The following is a 14,978-nucleotide window of genomic DNA, read 5'->3' as shown; positions in this document are numbered from 1 at the left end:
AATAATATCTTATGCCATTAAAAACATTGACTCAAATACCAACAGATACAACTTTATAGCACCATTCCAAAATACTAAACTTTCTTTGCACCTTTATTTTTATCTTTTTTTGGTACACATTTAAAGTATGGGCATCCTGTAGATTTCTGAAAAGCCCCATAGAAAAAAAAAACAACTAATTTTTAGGACAAAGCAATAACTCAGTTTATAGACAAGATGATCTTAAGCAGGCTGTAAATTCTTCATGGGCTTCTGCAAGTCTTGATTCTGGGGTGAGAATGTAGAAAGGATGCTAAAGTCTTCCTGGATTATTCTAGAGATTGGGTTGCATATCAGTATATAAAAACTTGTTGCTCAAAGGCCAAACTCTGGGTATTTGTTACAACTCAAACCATGACAACAACAGTCTTTTGCAATAATTTTACTCTTCTGATTGACAAAAGAACTGGGATATTAGATAATTTCAAAGTTCATATACACCTTTTATTCACACTCTGTAAGAGAGAGATTAGAATATTCCCTCTTACAAATCTCCATATTTTAAACTCAGAGCACTAAAATCTGTTCTTAGCGAGCAGATGCATTTAAAGCAGAATTATAAATGGGTTTTTAATTCAACATATATTTGGCTGCATTGTTATGTAAGAAGACTTTTTGACTAAGTAATGTGGGAGTTGATAGATGGTGAGACTGCTTGCAGAAAAAATGATTATTTTTTTCTCATGACACTAAAGAGTCACATCTCACACTGATTATAACCACGTGTTCTTGTCGAACTCTCCCATATATCACCATGTAATGGGAACTAAACAGTAAGTACGGCAAAGGCCTGGGAACTACGGAGTACACTGTGATTGGAAGAGGGGTGAGAAGAGGTAGAGTCAGAATAAGAAGGGGGTCCACTAACGGCACAATTATGCAGCAGTTTCAAAGAAATTGATTGTTACACAATAACAGTCAATGACCCAGGAAGAAAAAGTTTAAATTAGAAGTGACTAGTATCAAAAAGCTACTGTGCACCAGGTAGAAAGGGATATGGGAATAATATGCCCTGAAATAGAAATAATCACTTTGCACTATGTACACCACATACAATATAACATATTCTTTTTAACATTGCACAATATAAATATTATACACAGTGGAGTAAATTAAATGCAAAATAACTTTGAGGCACACAGAAGAAACATGGAATAGAGTGAACTTTGAAATTAAGATGGAGTTGGTAAAAGGCAGAATGTTACATTTTCAGGCCAGTAATCTTTTGAGATCTCGCCTCAAGAGGGTTGGCAGTCACCTCCCGTATACACTGAAAATTGTCATACCTCAATGTCCTTAGAGTTAATTGCTTCGAAGAAAGACTAATTAGCTAAATAATTTGAGAAAGTCAAACTGTTGCTCCCCACTCTAAAGTAGGTAACTTCTAGAGGTCCCTTCCGACCTTAGGGTTTTAGAATGCGAGTAGACTGCTGTATTTCCCCTATTTCTTGTAAATAACTTGGTTACTATGAAAACACTTTAAGGAAACTAGAACAGTATTCAAGAACACCCATCACAGTGCTTAACAAGATTTAATGTACATTTATTCTTAACATGTGGAACATATAAAGATTTTATACTGAATAAATGATATTCATTAAGCCAGAGGAAAAGGAGGAATTTACATCAACTTTTTTTCTTTTCTTTTTTTAAACTACATTATCTTGAAATACAAATGTGGATTCTCGTCACTGAAAAAATCTTTGAAGTTGTGTTTCTTCCTTTTAGTTGTATTTTTTTCTTTTTTGTCTGTACTGGTAGCCATTTTCTAAATCAATCCATATGCAACCATTTCCACACCTTGATTCATAAAGCAAATTGTGATCAGCTGCTCTCCCGAAATAGAGCATGACTTTATACATACAGAAACTTGTACATTACCCTCTTTTTTGTTTTTTTTTTTGTTTGTTTTTTGTATTTTTTCTTTCTTTTTTTTTTTTTTTTTTTTTTTTTTTTTTTTTTTTTTTTTTTTTTTTTTTTTTTTTTTTTTTTTTTTCCTTTTTTGGAGATATGGCCCTAATGAAAAAATATATAAAATAAAAATAAAAAATTATTTAAATCTACCATCACTTCGTAGTTACCACATCATGAAAAAGAAACTAAAAACTTTGTACTAAAAAAAAAAAAAAAAAAAAAAAAAAAGAAAAGAAAAGAAAAACATGAGGGTATGTTTAATGTACAACTTCTATATACATCACAGCCCACAGGCAGTAAAAAAAATATTTAAAAAATGATTAAAGGAATTGTGAAGAACTGTCATGTGGAAGGTCAAGCGACAGACAGCAGACGTAACTGTAGTGGTGAGGAAGCGACTTCCGTTGATCGCTGTCAGGTATGTATTTTCAATCGTAACTTAAAAAACATTGTTTTTGCTCCTAGCCTAATGTAACCATTTTCCTGTGGAGAAACCAGTATTATTTCGTAGTTCTGATTACTGACCAACACACCTCCTTGAGCCCCTAGACCTGTATCTCTAGAAGTTTCTATTGCACAGAGCTTGGGGTGATGGGATGCAGTTTTTTCATTCTCTGAAGAATAAAACGCATAGGAAATTGGTAATTTTACACCTTTTTGCCTCAGTGTGGTGAAATTTTCCCATCTTAGCATCTTTAGCCACAACTTTTTTCTTTACAGTCAATTCGCTTCCCAGTAAAAATGCAATACAACATGGAAAAGAACATTAAAAAGAAAATCTGTGAAAAACAAAAAGTGACTTTTGAATGCACTAGACAGCAACTTTGGTTAAAAAAAAAAGAAATTAACAAAAAACCCCCAAAGGATGTACTTATACACACAGACAGCAAATATTAATTTTATAACTGTTCAAATTAATTATTTCTTTAATTCCCAATTGGTAAATAGTGAATGGGGCAGAAGAGCAAAGACGTTCTTTTCCTTCTTCCTACGCTGGATAAACAAGAACAGAAAACAGCCAGTCATATGTGACCCTCTGACCTTCACTCACACATGCTTGCCCGCTCACTTATGTCATAACTGCCCAATCTGAAACAGTACATCACAGATGACAGACGCAACCAGAGAGTTCAGGACAGCTGATATCGAGATATCCAGCAACCGACCCTCGTGCAAAAGGAATTCTGAGCGGTTTTCGTCCACTCTGGCCATGGCCAGCAAAGCCTTGGCCGCCCTGCACATCATGTCCACGCTAGGTGGCTCCAGAGGTGGGGGCTGCATGTGCATGAGGTTGTGCTGGCTCTGCTGGTACTGGGCCATCGTGACCCCATCCTCTAGGAAGCTTATCAAGTTTCCAATGCTTCCTTTCTGCACAGCTATTGCCCTTGCTGCTAGCGCGTCCCCCTGTGCAAGGTTCGATAAAAGCGCCATGGACATTTCTCGACAGACTGGGTTTTTGCGATCCCCAACGTACCTAACTAACGTAGCATAGAATTTCTCCTGACGACTAAATGGAGGAGTGGCCAAGATCAGGTCCACATTATTGTCCTGGATACTGAGTTTACAGAGGGTCTCCAGCACAAGTCTCTGAGGCGACAGGACTGAGTTGGGTCCCACAGTTGGAAAGGGGTCTTGTGCCTCTGCAGATGGGCACACCATCCAGTGCAGCAAGCCATCCAGAATTGGCAAGCAGATGCTCTCTGTGTAAGCAGACAAGTCCAGCTGCCCAGAGATGTTGGCGAGCGTGACCAGCGTGTTGTCCCGCAAGACCTCGAGGCAGTCCCACCACCACTCGTCCTTGCTGCAGGCCACCCCCTTGTCCTCATCCTCCTCCTTTTCGTAGGTTTGTGGTGCTCGCTTTCTCTCTGGATGCTCGTGGTGAAGAAGAATCAGCTTGCCCAAGATCAGCACCAAGCCCGGATGTTTGGACATTTCGGCATCATTGCCAGGCACGAAAGACAAGCTGCGGACGATGTTTGACACGCAGATGCAGCGCTTGGCCAGTGAGTCCTGCCAGTGCGCGATGGTGCACAGGGGAGTCTCGTCTCGGCTCCTGGGCTCATCCTCCAGCAGCTTGATGTTCCGGTGACTTTTGGCTTGCTGTATACCAAAGGGAAACTTACTGCTCTCAGTTTGGGGCCCAGGGTTTGCATCTTCAGGCAACGCCCCTGGCCGAGCAGACAGGACATCATCAATGGTTGCGATGATGCTTTTCTCTTGCTGCTCTTCAGAATCACTTTTGCCATCCTGCTCTTTCTTTCTACCCGTGGAGCTGACAGGGGGAGGAGGGCGCCTGCGAGGAGGGATTTCCATCTTGCTCTCGAAGTGCGTCTGGATGTGCTCGGTGGTGTCGCCCCCGCCGAGCTGCCAGTGCAGGAGGCCGCTGCTGAACTCCTGCACACGCCCCAGCTTGTCAGACCGGTCCACGACGAACAGGTTGTTCTTTTTGACTATCTTCACTGGCAGCCTGTCGAACTTACTAGCTTGCCTGGGCTTCTCCTTCGGGGCTGCGGTGGCGTCTGGGGTGCTCCCAGCAATGCTGCTCTTGTCATCGGCTTCGGTCTTCTCGCCGTCCAGCTCCTCCTCATCCTCATCAGTACACTCAGCATCTTCTTCCTCTTTCCCAGAATCGTCTGCCAACGACTGGCTGTCACCTTTCCTCACTGCATTGTGGTCAAGTGCTTTTTGGCTGGGGTCTCCCACTTCATATTCCATAAGAATTCCAAAAATATCAATCAGGCATTTCCTAAAGTACTCTACCAAAAGTTCGAGAAATCCAGACAACTAGAGAGGAGGAGGGGGGAGAACGAGAAAGAACAGGTGCAGTGTCATGACAGCGGCTGTGGCTGAGAAGGACAGCGACATGTTCTTATAACTTTTCACACGTTTTAATCCCTTGTTGGCTGGGTCATGAAAGACACAGTATCTGTCACTTACAACTAACTTCCTGAACTTTACTATGAACTAAACTGATGTTTAGCTTCTTTCTTATTTGCTGCTTACTTTTTCATGCTACCAACATCAAAACCGACTTTTTATTTCCATGTTTCTAATATTATCAATGAAGCACTTCACTGTTCTTTACCTTTTTTTCTAATTTAGATACAATACACCTGTTATTAGAGTTGGAGCGTGGATTTTATAGACTCTTTCACCCACAGTGACTCTGTTCTTTTCTATTATTTATCTCAGGCTTGTTTGCCAGGACTTTTATGGCTCTCCTTCTTTGGGTTTTATGGTTATTTTTGTCTCAGGTGCCACAGGTTACTCTAATTTACCTTCTCTCTATATCTTTTGGAGAAGATAATTTCAGCAATGTAGTAGCTCATGAACATTGAACATTAAAAACAAATCAATTTAGTCCCTGATAAATGAATTAGAATGTTTCGTAAGATGCAAGTTTACGTGTTAGTTATTCACAACTCTGGCTGAAAGGTAAAAGCTACTATGAGAGTGCCACTGTCTATGAGAACAGTTTTGTTCCTTTAAGCAAATGTTTATATCAAAAAAAGCCAATACACTCCATGTCGAGCAACTAACTGCCCATCCCCTCCCCCAACACACACCGCCTCACTTAGGGACTATAAAGAATAAGTAATAAAAAGGATTCTTTAATGATCGATGTTATGAATCAACCACACTTTCATATCAGTCCCTTGAATGTGGGTTTAGAGCAATTCCTAAGACGTAGGGGAAACTCAAGTACCGACTGCAGTCCCTGCTTTCAGGGTATGGAAGGAAGGTACGATTGTTCAAGTGAAAGTTTAGATAATTTTCCTCTCACCCTTAAAGTTTACTGTTTTCCCCAGGAGAAAAGGAAAAGTTAATAAAGCAATTTCGGTTATAAACATTTGTGATAAACAGCAGTTCACTCAAAACAAGGATGAAAGTTAATTACTCCAGCAAAGGCAGTGTAAGTTTTTTTAATACTTATTTTCTGTTAAAACAGACCTCATGCAATGTTTATGACCTTACTAATGTACTTTCTATCAATTGAAAAATCGCCTTTCTGGGCTATAACGAGAGAAGAAAGAGGAAGTAGAAGATTCTGGGCTTATTTCAACAGAAGCAAGGAAATTAGACCCTATAGCTTTGTTCACCAAAAGCAGAGAGTTGTTTATGCAACACAGGGAAAATAACCTTTTCTCATGTTTTATTTCTAAATATTTCTTCAAAAGCCTTTAGCCCAGTTGACTCCTAGGCATTTTTCCTAAACCTCACTTCTCTCTTCTAGCTGTTACGCTGGAAGCTACTTTAAGTCTAGCTCTGAACAAAGGAGGGTTTTAAGCTCAATGAAAGCAGTTGGCTTTTAAAAACGACTGCTTCAAAATAATCTGGAAAGTTGGCCAGGAGTTCATGACTATTTTAGCTAAATGATCTAAATGATAGGGTCATGGAGGTTCATTAAACTGTTCTCTCTACTTCTATATATTTTATACATTTTCTCTAGAATAAAATTTCTCTTTAATTAAAAGAAAGACGTCAAGTCCCTAGGAAAGTAGGGTAATATCCCGCTGCAACCACCTGTGTTTCCGACACTGACTACGTCATAACTTTACGTTGCATTTTGATTAATTCCCACTGGTCTGCTCATGTTCATTCTAAACAACAATTTAACTTTTCCTACTATTATCTATTACACACACACACACACACACACACACACAGATTTCTTATGAGAAATATAGGTACATGGGTGTACATATTCTAAAGACTGAAATGACTGTTATCCCAGACTAAATTCTCAGATAACTATATATTGATTAATGCTGGTTTATAACAACTACAATGATTAACTTAGGGATTGGTTCAAGCATTAGGCACTACTTACTTTTCTAATATTCTGATTTGGTCCTTAGTTGGATTGGGGCTGGCTTACCTGGGAGAGATTGAAAGTAGCAACAGTGCTGTCATCATAGAGAAGAATATTAATAGTGTCCAAAGCCCAAGTACTTTCAGCCAAAAGACCTGATTTAAGAGACATCATCACACGCCATGCCTCTGGAGTAACTAAATATGGGAAAAGACAAAGATATAATTAATATTAACTCTGCAAGAAAGGACAGAAAGCAACAAAAATATAAGAAAAACTTAGTTGAGTGTTGAGTTAAATTCTGATTTTAAACAAATGCTCTGAGGGACAGTTACAGATGGTCATTTTCAGATTTTAAATGGAGGTAATAAGCTGTGTTAGGAAACTTGTTCTTTAAGATCTTTTTGCTTCTAGAGGTGGGAGTGGTTAAGCACAAATGGTCCTTTCTCATATCTGGTTTATTTCTTTTAGACACCCAGAAGACTGTGTAATGATGCATCAGAGTTTTTTTTTTTCCCTTTTTGTCTTTTTTCGTGACCCGCAACGGATCGCAACCCTCAGTGTCGCGCCCGTACCAGGCCGGGACCAGCCACGGGATCGCAACCCTTGGTGTTGCTCCTGCCCCTCGCTCAGCCAGTGAGCAGCTGGTCTGTATGTGGGATCCGAACCCTCGGCGGGAGCGATGCATCAGAGTTTTAATAGTTGAGTCAAACCAAAAAGCAGTATTTGTCTTCCTTTGCCTTCTCCATTCACAAGTGTCAAGGTGGCATCTTTAGAAGGTTAGCAAGTACATGGAATATAAAAGAAAAATTTAAGTCCAAAAGAGCACATCCTCAGATATAAAGTCTTGATTTTCTCATGCTGTTTTCTTCTGTTTCTGTACTCCTGACCTCAGAACATGCTGTTGACAAATACTAGCATCCTGATGGTTCAGATTTTTCAAAAATGTGATCTGAGCCAAAGAATGACGAATATGAGGGCTGTATTTTTCATTGTTTTCCCTATTCCTCTGTCTGAAGAAAACAGAACAATCAGGTAACAAGCTTATGGGCAGGAAGAACAGACTCATCACATATCTGCATTTGCTACGGAAGGGTGGCGTGTGCTCGAGACGGCAGAGAAGACCTGTTCAATCAGACCCTGCCACGGTGACAGCTACGGTGGCCAGGAGGGAAGTTCTCCAGGTGTCAACAGTGACCTGCCGTGAGGAAGGCACCATGGCTTTTCCACCTTTATATTATCTATTTTTCAAATTTTCTAAGATAGGCATATGTTACTTTTATAATTAAAAAGTCAAACTTCCTTTTTAAGTAATATAAATTTCCCTAGGATGAAGACAAATATTGGTGTAATATGCAGTAAGGAATTTTTAAAGAATTTAAATACATTTACCTTTTTAAACTTACATATACACACATAAACATGCGAAACACACAAATACACATATATATTTTTCTATATATAACATATATATATATTTAAAATGTTCAGTGTCTGTCTGTATCTCTCTCCTCCTGCAATTCCCTCATATATAAAAAACTCCTTACTTTTTTTTCTCTGTATATCTCCTTAATGCCCAATGATCAAAAACATCTTTAATATCATTAATTTGACATCTTTAACTTTCTAATCATTGCAAATGATTTTTAAGTCAAGCGATTTTAAGATTTCAAAAAATTTTTTCTTATGCAACCAAGATCTATTATTTCCCTTGCTGTGTTAAAAGAAGTACTTCAAAAATAATGCAGAAAAAGTGTGTGTACTCTCATTCAGACCTTTACCAGTATTCAGACTACCCCACACAGGATGGACAAGCGACATCAGCAGTGGACTGGAACAGTCTCCGGGCCCACGTCTACCAGTGCTGTGCAGTCCCCTCAGCTCTCTGCGTGTCCTATCACAGCATACTCTACAGGTCATGTCATCTACCTATCTACATGTCAGATCCAGGCTTCTACTTTCTCCCAGGGAAATTCACTGTATGTTGTCACCAAATTAGAGTAGCTTGCCTTCAGATTTTCTCAAGTCACCTTCAGCATTTCATTAGCTCCACAGTGGGTCTGTTAAGCAGGCATTGCAGAGATTAAGTGGCTGGGTTAAGGTCCCATCTTTAAGCCCAAAATATAGTATATAATCACTCAGATTCCCTGATCTCTTACTAGCAACTCTAATCTCTCACACAAATAACATTCGCATGTAAAAATACCATTTTAATTCAAGCTCTTCTCTGGCACTGTTTCTTAATTTAGATTTTTGGCTTCCAACTATTGCTGCTATAAACACATATCCTCATAATTTACAGTCATAAGAATTTCATCCCTTTGAGATGAGCATGAACCATAGCTAAGCTAAAATGGAAGTTCTAGACTGCGACTAAGGGCGGGTCAGGAGCAAAACCTCTGGAATTCTTACCGATGTCTTTTGAGGTAATCTTTCGCCTTTGTTTCAAGACCGGCTGTGATGCCTCCACCGAACCGGGGGGGAAGGTGATCTCCCTTCTGATGGGTGGGGGCTGGGGGGGCGGCCCGGTGACTGGGGCCGTGGGGACTGTGGGCATGGCCTTCTGCATCTTCATGGAGGGCAGGAAGGGAGACTTGCTCGGCGACATGCGGTTTTCCAGGGAGCGCTGGAAGGAGGCTGGGCTGGGCGCCCTGGAGATGTGGTTTGGCAGTGACGGGGGCGTCTGGTAGGAGGACTGAGGCGGGCGTGTGATGGGCTGCATGGAGGCTGATGATGACATGTAAGGCTGACGTGGGCTGACGTGGGAAGGCCACTGGCTCTCATGGTTGATCCTCTGGTCGGGGACCATCATATCATCCGAGCGGTTCATGCCGGGGTATGGAGGTGCCTGCGCAGGGCCGCTCGGGCCCTGCCGGTTCTGGTAGGGATAAGGCATATCGTTGCGTGCTGCCCACATGTTCTGCTGAGGCCCTTCGCTGGAGGACGACTGCATCGGGCCACCCATCATCTGCGGGGGGATTCCGTGGGGCTGGATCTGCCCCGGGCCCTGCATCCGCTCTCGGCTGTAGGGGTACGGATACTGGCCCTGCAAGGGCCTCCGGTCGGGTCCCGAGTACGAGCTCCCGTACTGGTTGTACATGTCCTGCTGCTGGCTGCCATACTGCACGCTGTACATGTCCCCCTCGTGGCGCTTGGCTGGAGGCCCATACATGCCATCCATATGGCGTTTGTAATTCTGAAATTCACATAAAGACAAATCACACTGATGTGCTCTTATAGGTATCATCACACACATTTAAGTTATGCAAAACACTTACTACCTGGTGGGATGTTCATTTCAAAATGAATATGGGAAGCTCCTGTAACTCCCCAGAACTAACAATTTATGTACTAAAAATTATTTTAGTATTATGTGATACCACGTCACACACTCTGAAGAGGACTTCCAAAGTTTGTTTTCATGAGCTTGAGACTTCCTGTGGGAAAAATTAGCTTCCTCACCTTTGGTTACAAAACTGGGCCAGTTTGGCACTGGTGCCCACCACACAGGCAGGTGCTGGGCATGGCTCGGAGCCACACTAAGATGACACCAGGAGGCAAAAGTTTCAACCTTACAAGAATGTACTGAGGATTCTAGGGGCTGGCCTGAAAGTTCCTGGGTTAAATGGGTTCTCCTTCCACTGAAAAGCCTCCAGACAGGGTTTGGCTCCTCAGACGGGGTCCGAGCTACCTGCCATCCACCCCATGGCTCCTGCCCTGACTTCCAGCTTGTCCAGGTCACACTCTCCCATGAAAGCTCCACTGGTTCCAGCTCTGAGGACAGCACCTGCTACTAGGCTCTCCTCCTGGGGACATTCTGAGGACCAGGGCTTAACCAAGGTGGGTGAGAATCCCCTGGTGGGAGGCAGTGAGATGCTGATACTTTAATTAGTATTCTTTCACTTTACTTGGATATTGTTTATGATTAGTTGGTTTAATAACATAATTCACTGCATGTATATGCTCCAGCAAAATTATATAAATGTTTAAAACCTACCTTGTGATTAAAAATTCTAAGAAAAACAAAAATTCCTTTATTTTGTAAGAGATCTCAGACTTGAAAAGTTGTTCAGAAATAGCAAAATCCCATATATGTCTGAAAAGCCACTCCACGAAGTGCAAGTCTGTGCATCAGTATTGATAACTGCAAGGTGCGGGGATCTTACACAACTAAATGTCTCTGAGCTGCAATGGTTGCCTGTGAAACAGCACAGACCTAGGCTATTTGCTCAAAATATGTGGTCATTAACATCTTATTTTTAAAAAGCCAATTAACTTTCACTATTAGTATACAGTATTTTAAGTTGCTTTTTCTACATATGCTCTTTAAAACATTGACAAATTTCTGTTCTAAAATGGGTTTTGATACAATAGTGTATATAATAGACATGTATTTAAAATATACTTAACTCTAACTGGGGCTTGTTATTATATAGAAGGATTAATGTACTTAATATCTTATAATATGTTATATTTGTTTAAGGATACCTTTTATCAAGAGTTATTTTTAGTTTGTTGACTTCAAAATCCCAGGAGCACTTTCTACCACTAAATATATCTTGAATGTTCTATAAATGCCAATCATTTTTCTTACACTTCCTAAAAATCTTCAGAAGTAACACAAGTTTGCGATTAGCCTCCAGGAGACAAACAGAAAACGCAAAGATCCACACCCACTTGCCAACTCACCGGCTGCTGTGGATACAGACCAGGCTGGTGTCCTCCATACGGTGGCTGTCCTGAGGGAGGACCTTGGCCGGGATACTGCTGCCCATAAGGTTCATGCCTAGAATGAGGCATTCAAAGAAAACTTAATTTACAAAGGACTTCAGGCAAACAGAGAAATGAACAACCCATGTTTGGCAACCCTACCCCCTAAGTGCTTTGTCTTTCCGTCACTATGCCCCCTGTCCAGCAGACACAGTCCGAGCAGCAGCTGCACTGTAACTTTCAGCAGAAGGGATGGGAACACCCATCTCGGGGACGGTGCCAACCCCCGGTTTGGGCTGTTGGTTAACAGGTGTCAGAGGAATACCGGCTGGACAAGCAGGTACCCTGTAAGCACTTGTCACGGCTTTGGCTTCTGCCTTTGAGGTGGAAGCCCCACCCATCCACTGAAGTTTACCTTAGGAAGTGCCCTCCGACATGTGATGTGAGGCACTTGTGAAAGCACGAAGCAACAAAGGAGTCTGAGACTCAAAAGCAGTACTTCTAGAAGTATCAGAACATGGAAAATGTTTCTATTTTTCACTTTCTCTTTATGAAGAGAAAATGTTTAATTTTTTAAAGTTATACTTCAAAATTAATTCAAATAATACTGAGTTGCTAATAATTGTAGAGATACAAGTACTCAAAATTCCAAAGTTCTATGCCCTAAAAGGCTACAGAAAAGAATAACAGGGATGATTTAAATGTATTCCTATTAAATCTTAAAATGGAAGTGAATAATACAATTATTTTTTAACTACTATTATACTGAGAAATTATATGTACCATCAAAAACAGCATGTTTTAAAGGGCAACGAAAAATAAACTGGTTTAAATTAGTATATTGAATCTTGTAAGAAATAATTAGACTGAATAATATTTCTAAAGTGATCAAGAAATGAGAAGAAAAAAATAAATGAATTTTTAGAATACCACACGTGAGACAGACACAGGGCAAGTTTTTGCTAACTGCTTTGATATCTAGAAGGTAGCTTATTGTTAGGAGGAAAGAAATATAATTGACATGGATAAAATTTAAGCTGAACAAGTAACATTTTTCAGAAGAGAAACTTAACAATGAGGTAAGCCCCTCTTCTCTCTAATGTGGTAGAGCAAAAATAACTTTTAAACCCAGGCCACACGATGTTCTAGCAACCATTCTAGAAGAAACAGAAGCATGTATTTGCTTTAGGAATACATGTCCCAGAACAACTGCTCTCCTTTTAACCTCATCAGCCAAAAAACCCCAGCAGCTTTCCCTGGACCCTCAAAAACAAATCAAACCTACCTCCTTGACCCGGCACACATCACGTAAAGGTTAGCTTGTGATGAATGCAGACATCACACATATTTGTCCCATCGTGGCCAGAGTAAGAGTGAGGATGAATTCTTAAGTCACTGGGAGAGAATCCACACCACTCTGAACTGTGTACTCCCAAGAACCAGTCTCATACAAGACGCCAGGAAGAAACCTTATCTGTTAAACAGTGATTTTTCAAACTTCTCTCCTTGAATTGCTAAAGCCTCCCCAACGACCCCAGTATAAGGACTGATGCCCGGGGGGCAGCTCTGACCCGGGCAGCCCTGAGTGGAACCACCTCATCCAGGTTCCCCAGGAAGGGACCCCAAAGCCAGTCCTATCCTGAGGCTCGCCTGTGTAGCTAACATTAGAAGAAGGGCCTTCTATTGTGCCTCCATGTTTTCCCTTTAAAAATAATAAGTATTGGGCCGGCCCCGTGGCTCACTCGGGAGAGTGCGGCGCTGGTAGTGCCGAGGCCGCAGGTTCGGGTCCTATATAGGGTCCTATATAGGGATGGCTGGTGCAGGTTCGGGTCCTATATAGGGATGGCTGGTGCGCTCGCTGGCTGAGCGTGGTGCAGACCACACCGTGCCGAGGGTTGTGATCCCCTTACCGGTCACACACACAAAAATACAAGTATTATATTAAAACCTTGCTTCTAAGCATTTCTCTCATTGGGGAAGTAGAGAACACATCAACACAGGAAGGAGTTTTTTAATAAGTATCAAAGCCAGGGGCATCGGTGAGGGGACTTCATCACAGAAAAGTGCCTACCCTAAGCCACTATTTTAGGAAGTGGTTTTCTCTCGAGACATTTCAGTGACTTTTCTCGTATCCAATTAAAAACCAGTCTGGATCAGTCCAGTCCTGCAGACTATTGCCATTTTAATGTTAAGACGACTTCCTTAAGAGAGGCTCCAGAGCAGTAGGTTTTCTCAGAGATTTTTTTTTTTTTTTGTCTTTTGTCTTTTTCTGTGTCCGGCAACAGATCGCAACCCTCAGTGTTGCCCCCGTACCGGACCGGGGACCGGCAACGGGCTTGCAACCCTCGGCGCTGCACCCGCGCCTCGCTCAGCCAGTGAGCGGGAACCGGTCAGTATGTGGGATCCGAACCCTCGGGCGGGAGCGCCGCCGCGCTTCCCAAGCGGCGCACTTATTCAGTGCGCCACTGGGCCGGCCCTCTCAGAGATGTTTTTTAGGGAGCAAAGTATTCCCTCTCAGTTTAAAATGTTCACAGAGAAGAGCGATAGCATCTGAAAAAGCAATACCTGAAAGACCTTTCCAGAAGGCTGAATGCCCAGTGTGGCTACCACTGCACAGACCTTTCTCTAAGAAAGAAATGCAGAAGGCCGGCCCGTGGCTCACTTGGTAGAGTGCGGTGCTGATAACACCAAGGCCACGGGTTCGGATCCTATATAGGGATGGCCGGTTTGCTCACTGGCTGAGCGTGGTGCTAACAACACCAAGCCAAGGGTTAAGATCCCCTTACCGGTCATCTTTTAAAAAAAAAAAAAAAAAAAAGAAAGAAATGCAGAAAGGAGGGGGAGCCAGTGCTGTAAAAGCCAAGGGGTCTGAGCCACGTCTGGTGTCTGCAGCTGGGCGGTCTCACAGCGGTGACAGAGGGAAGCTGGGTGCTGGGAGGACCAGCCCTAGCTCTTGAGTTCTTAGGGAGAAGACTCCTGCCATGGCCAGACCAGCCCCAGCACATCTAATTTATGCTTCTGAGCATTTGCTTATACAAACACAGCTGCACCTGGCAGGGTGGGGACAAGGTCCTTCTCCCGGGTCCTGTTACAGCTGGGCAGCTATCTGACATTCACCTGGTGACCAGCAGCAACTGCCTCCTTATAACTCCAGCAGGAAAGTAGACAATGTATGTTGTTATTGGTGGCTCAGAAATGTGTGTGTGAGGAAAACAGTTTCTAGTAAATCATCTAATCTTCATCTTAAAAAATACTCACCTTCGATCATAACCAGCTCCATAGGGAAACTGCTGCCGCTGCCCCATGCCCAGACTGGACATTGTCCCAGAGGGACTCTGGTTGTACATGTCCTGCATGCTGCTGTTGGGCATCTGTCCTTGCGTCAGAAAGGGCTCGCTACTTCCAGGCACTACAATATTTTAAATAAAAGGCATAAAATTAAGTATTTCCTAAAGTCAAAGGGCCCATACATCCCTTCTAGTAACTATCTTTGTACTTATAT

The 14,978-nt window shown here is 42.1% G+C and overlaps 1 protein-coding gene across 2 annotated transcripts in view; it reads right to left on the bottom strand.

Moving 5' to 3' along the window:
- Nucleotides 1–2,598: 2,598 nt before the first annotated feature.
- Nucleotides 2,599–14,978, bottom strand: part of ARID1B (AT rich interactive domain 1B (SWI1-like)) — a 276,990-nt gene continuing 264,610 nt past the window's right edge. For both annotated transcript variants that reach the window (XM_008569895.1, XM_008569896.1), the window contains 5 exons: nt 14,735–14,885; nt 11,456–11,552; nt 9,179–9,962; nt 6,833–6,963; nt 2,599–4,737 (listed from right to left, as the gene is read on the bottom strand). In XM_008569895.1, coding sequence (XP_008568117.1) covers nt 3,028–4,737; nt 6,833–6,963; nt 9,179–9,962; nt 11,456–11,552; nt 14,735–14,885 — 2,873 coding nt within the window. In that variant the 3' untranslated portion in view covers nt 2,599–3,027. The remainder of the gene's footprint in view (nt 4,738–6,832; nt 6,964–9,178; nt 9,963–11,455; nt 11,553–14,734; nt 14,886–14,978) is intronic.

Source organism: Galeopterus variegatus, unplaced genomic scaffold (genome assembly GCF_000696425.1).
Source record: "Galeopterus variegatus unplaced genomic scaffold, G_variegatus-3.0.2 Scaffold541, whole genome shotgun sequence".
NCBI lineage: Eukaryota > Metazoa > Chordata > Mammalia > Dermoptera > Cynocephalidae > Galeopterus > Galeopterus variegatus.
The sequence above is the reverse complement of the archived record's forward strand: the minus strand, read 5'-3'. Positions and strand labels throughout refer to the sequence as shown.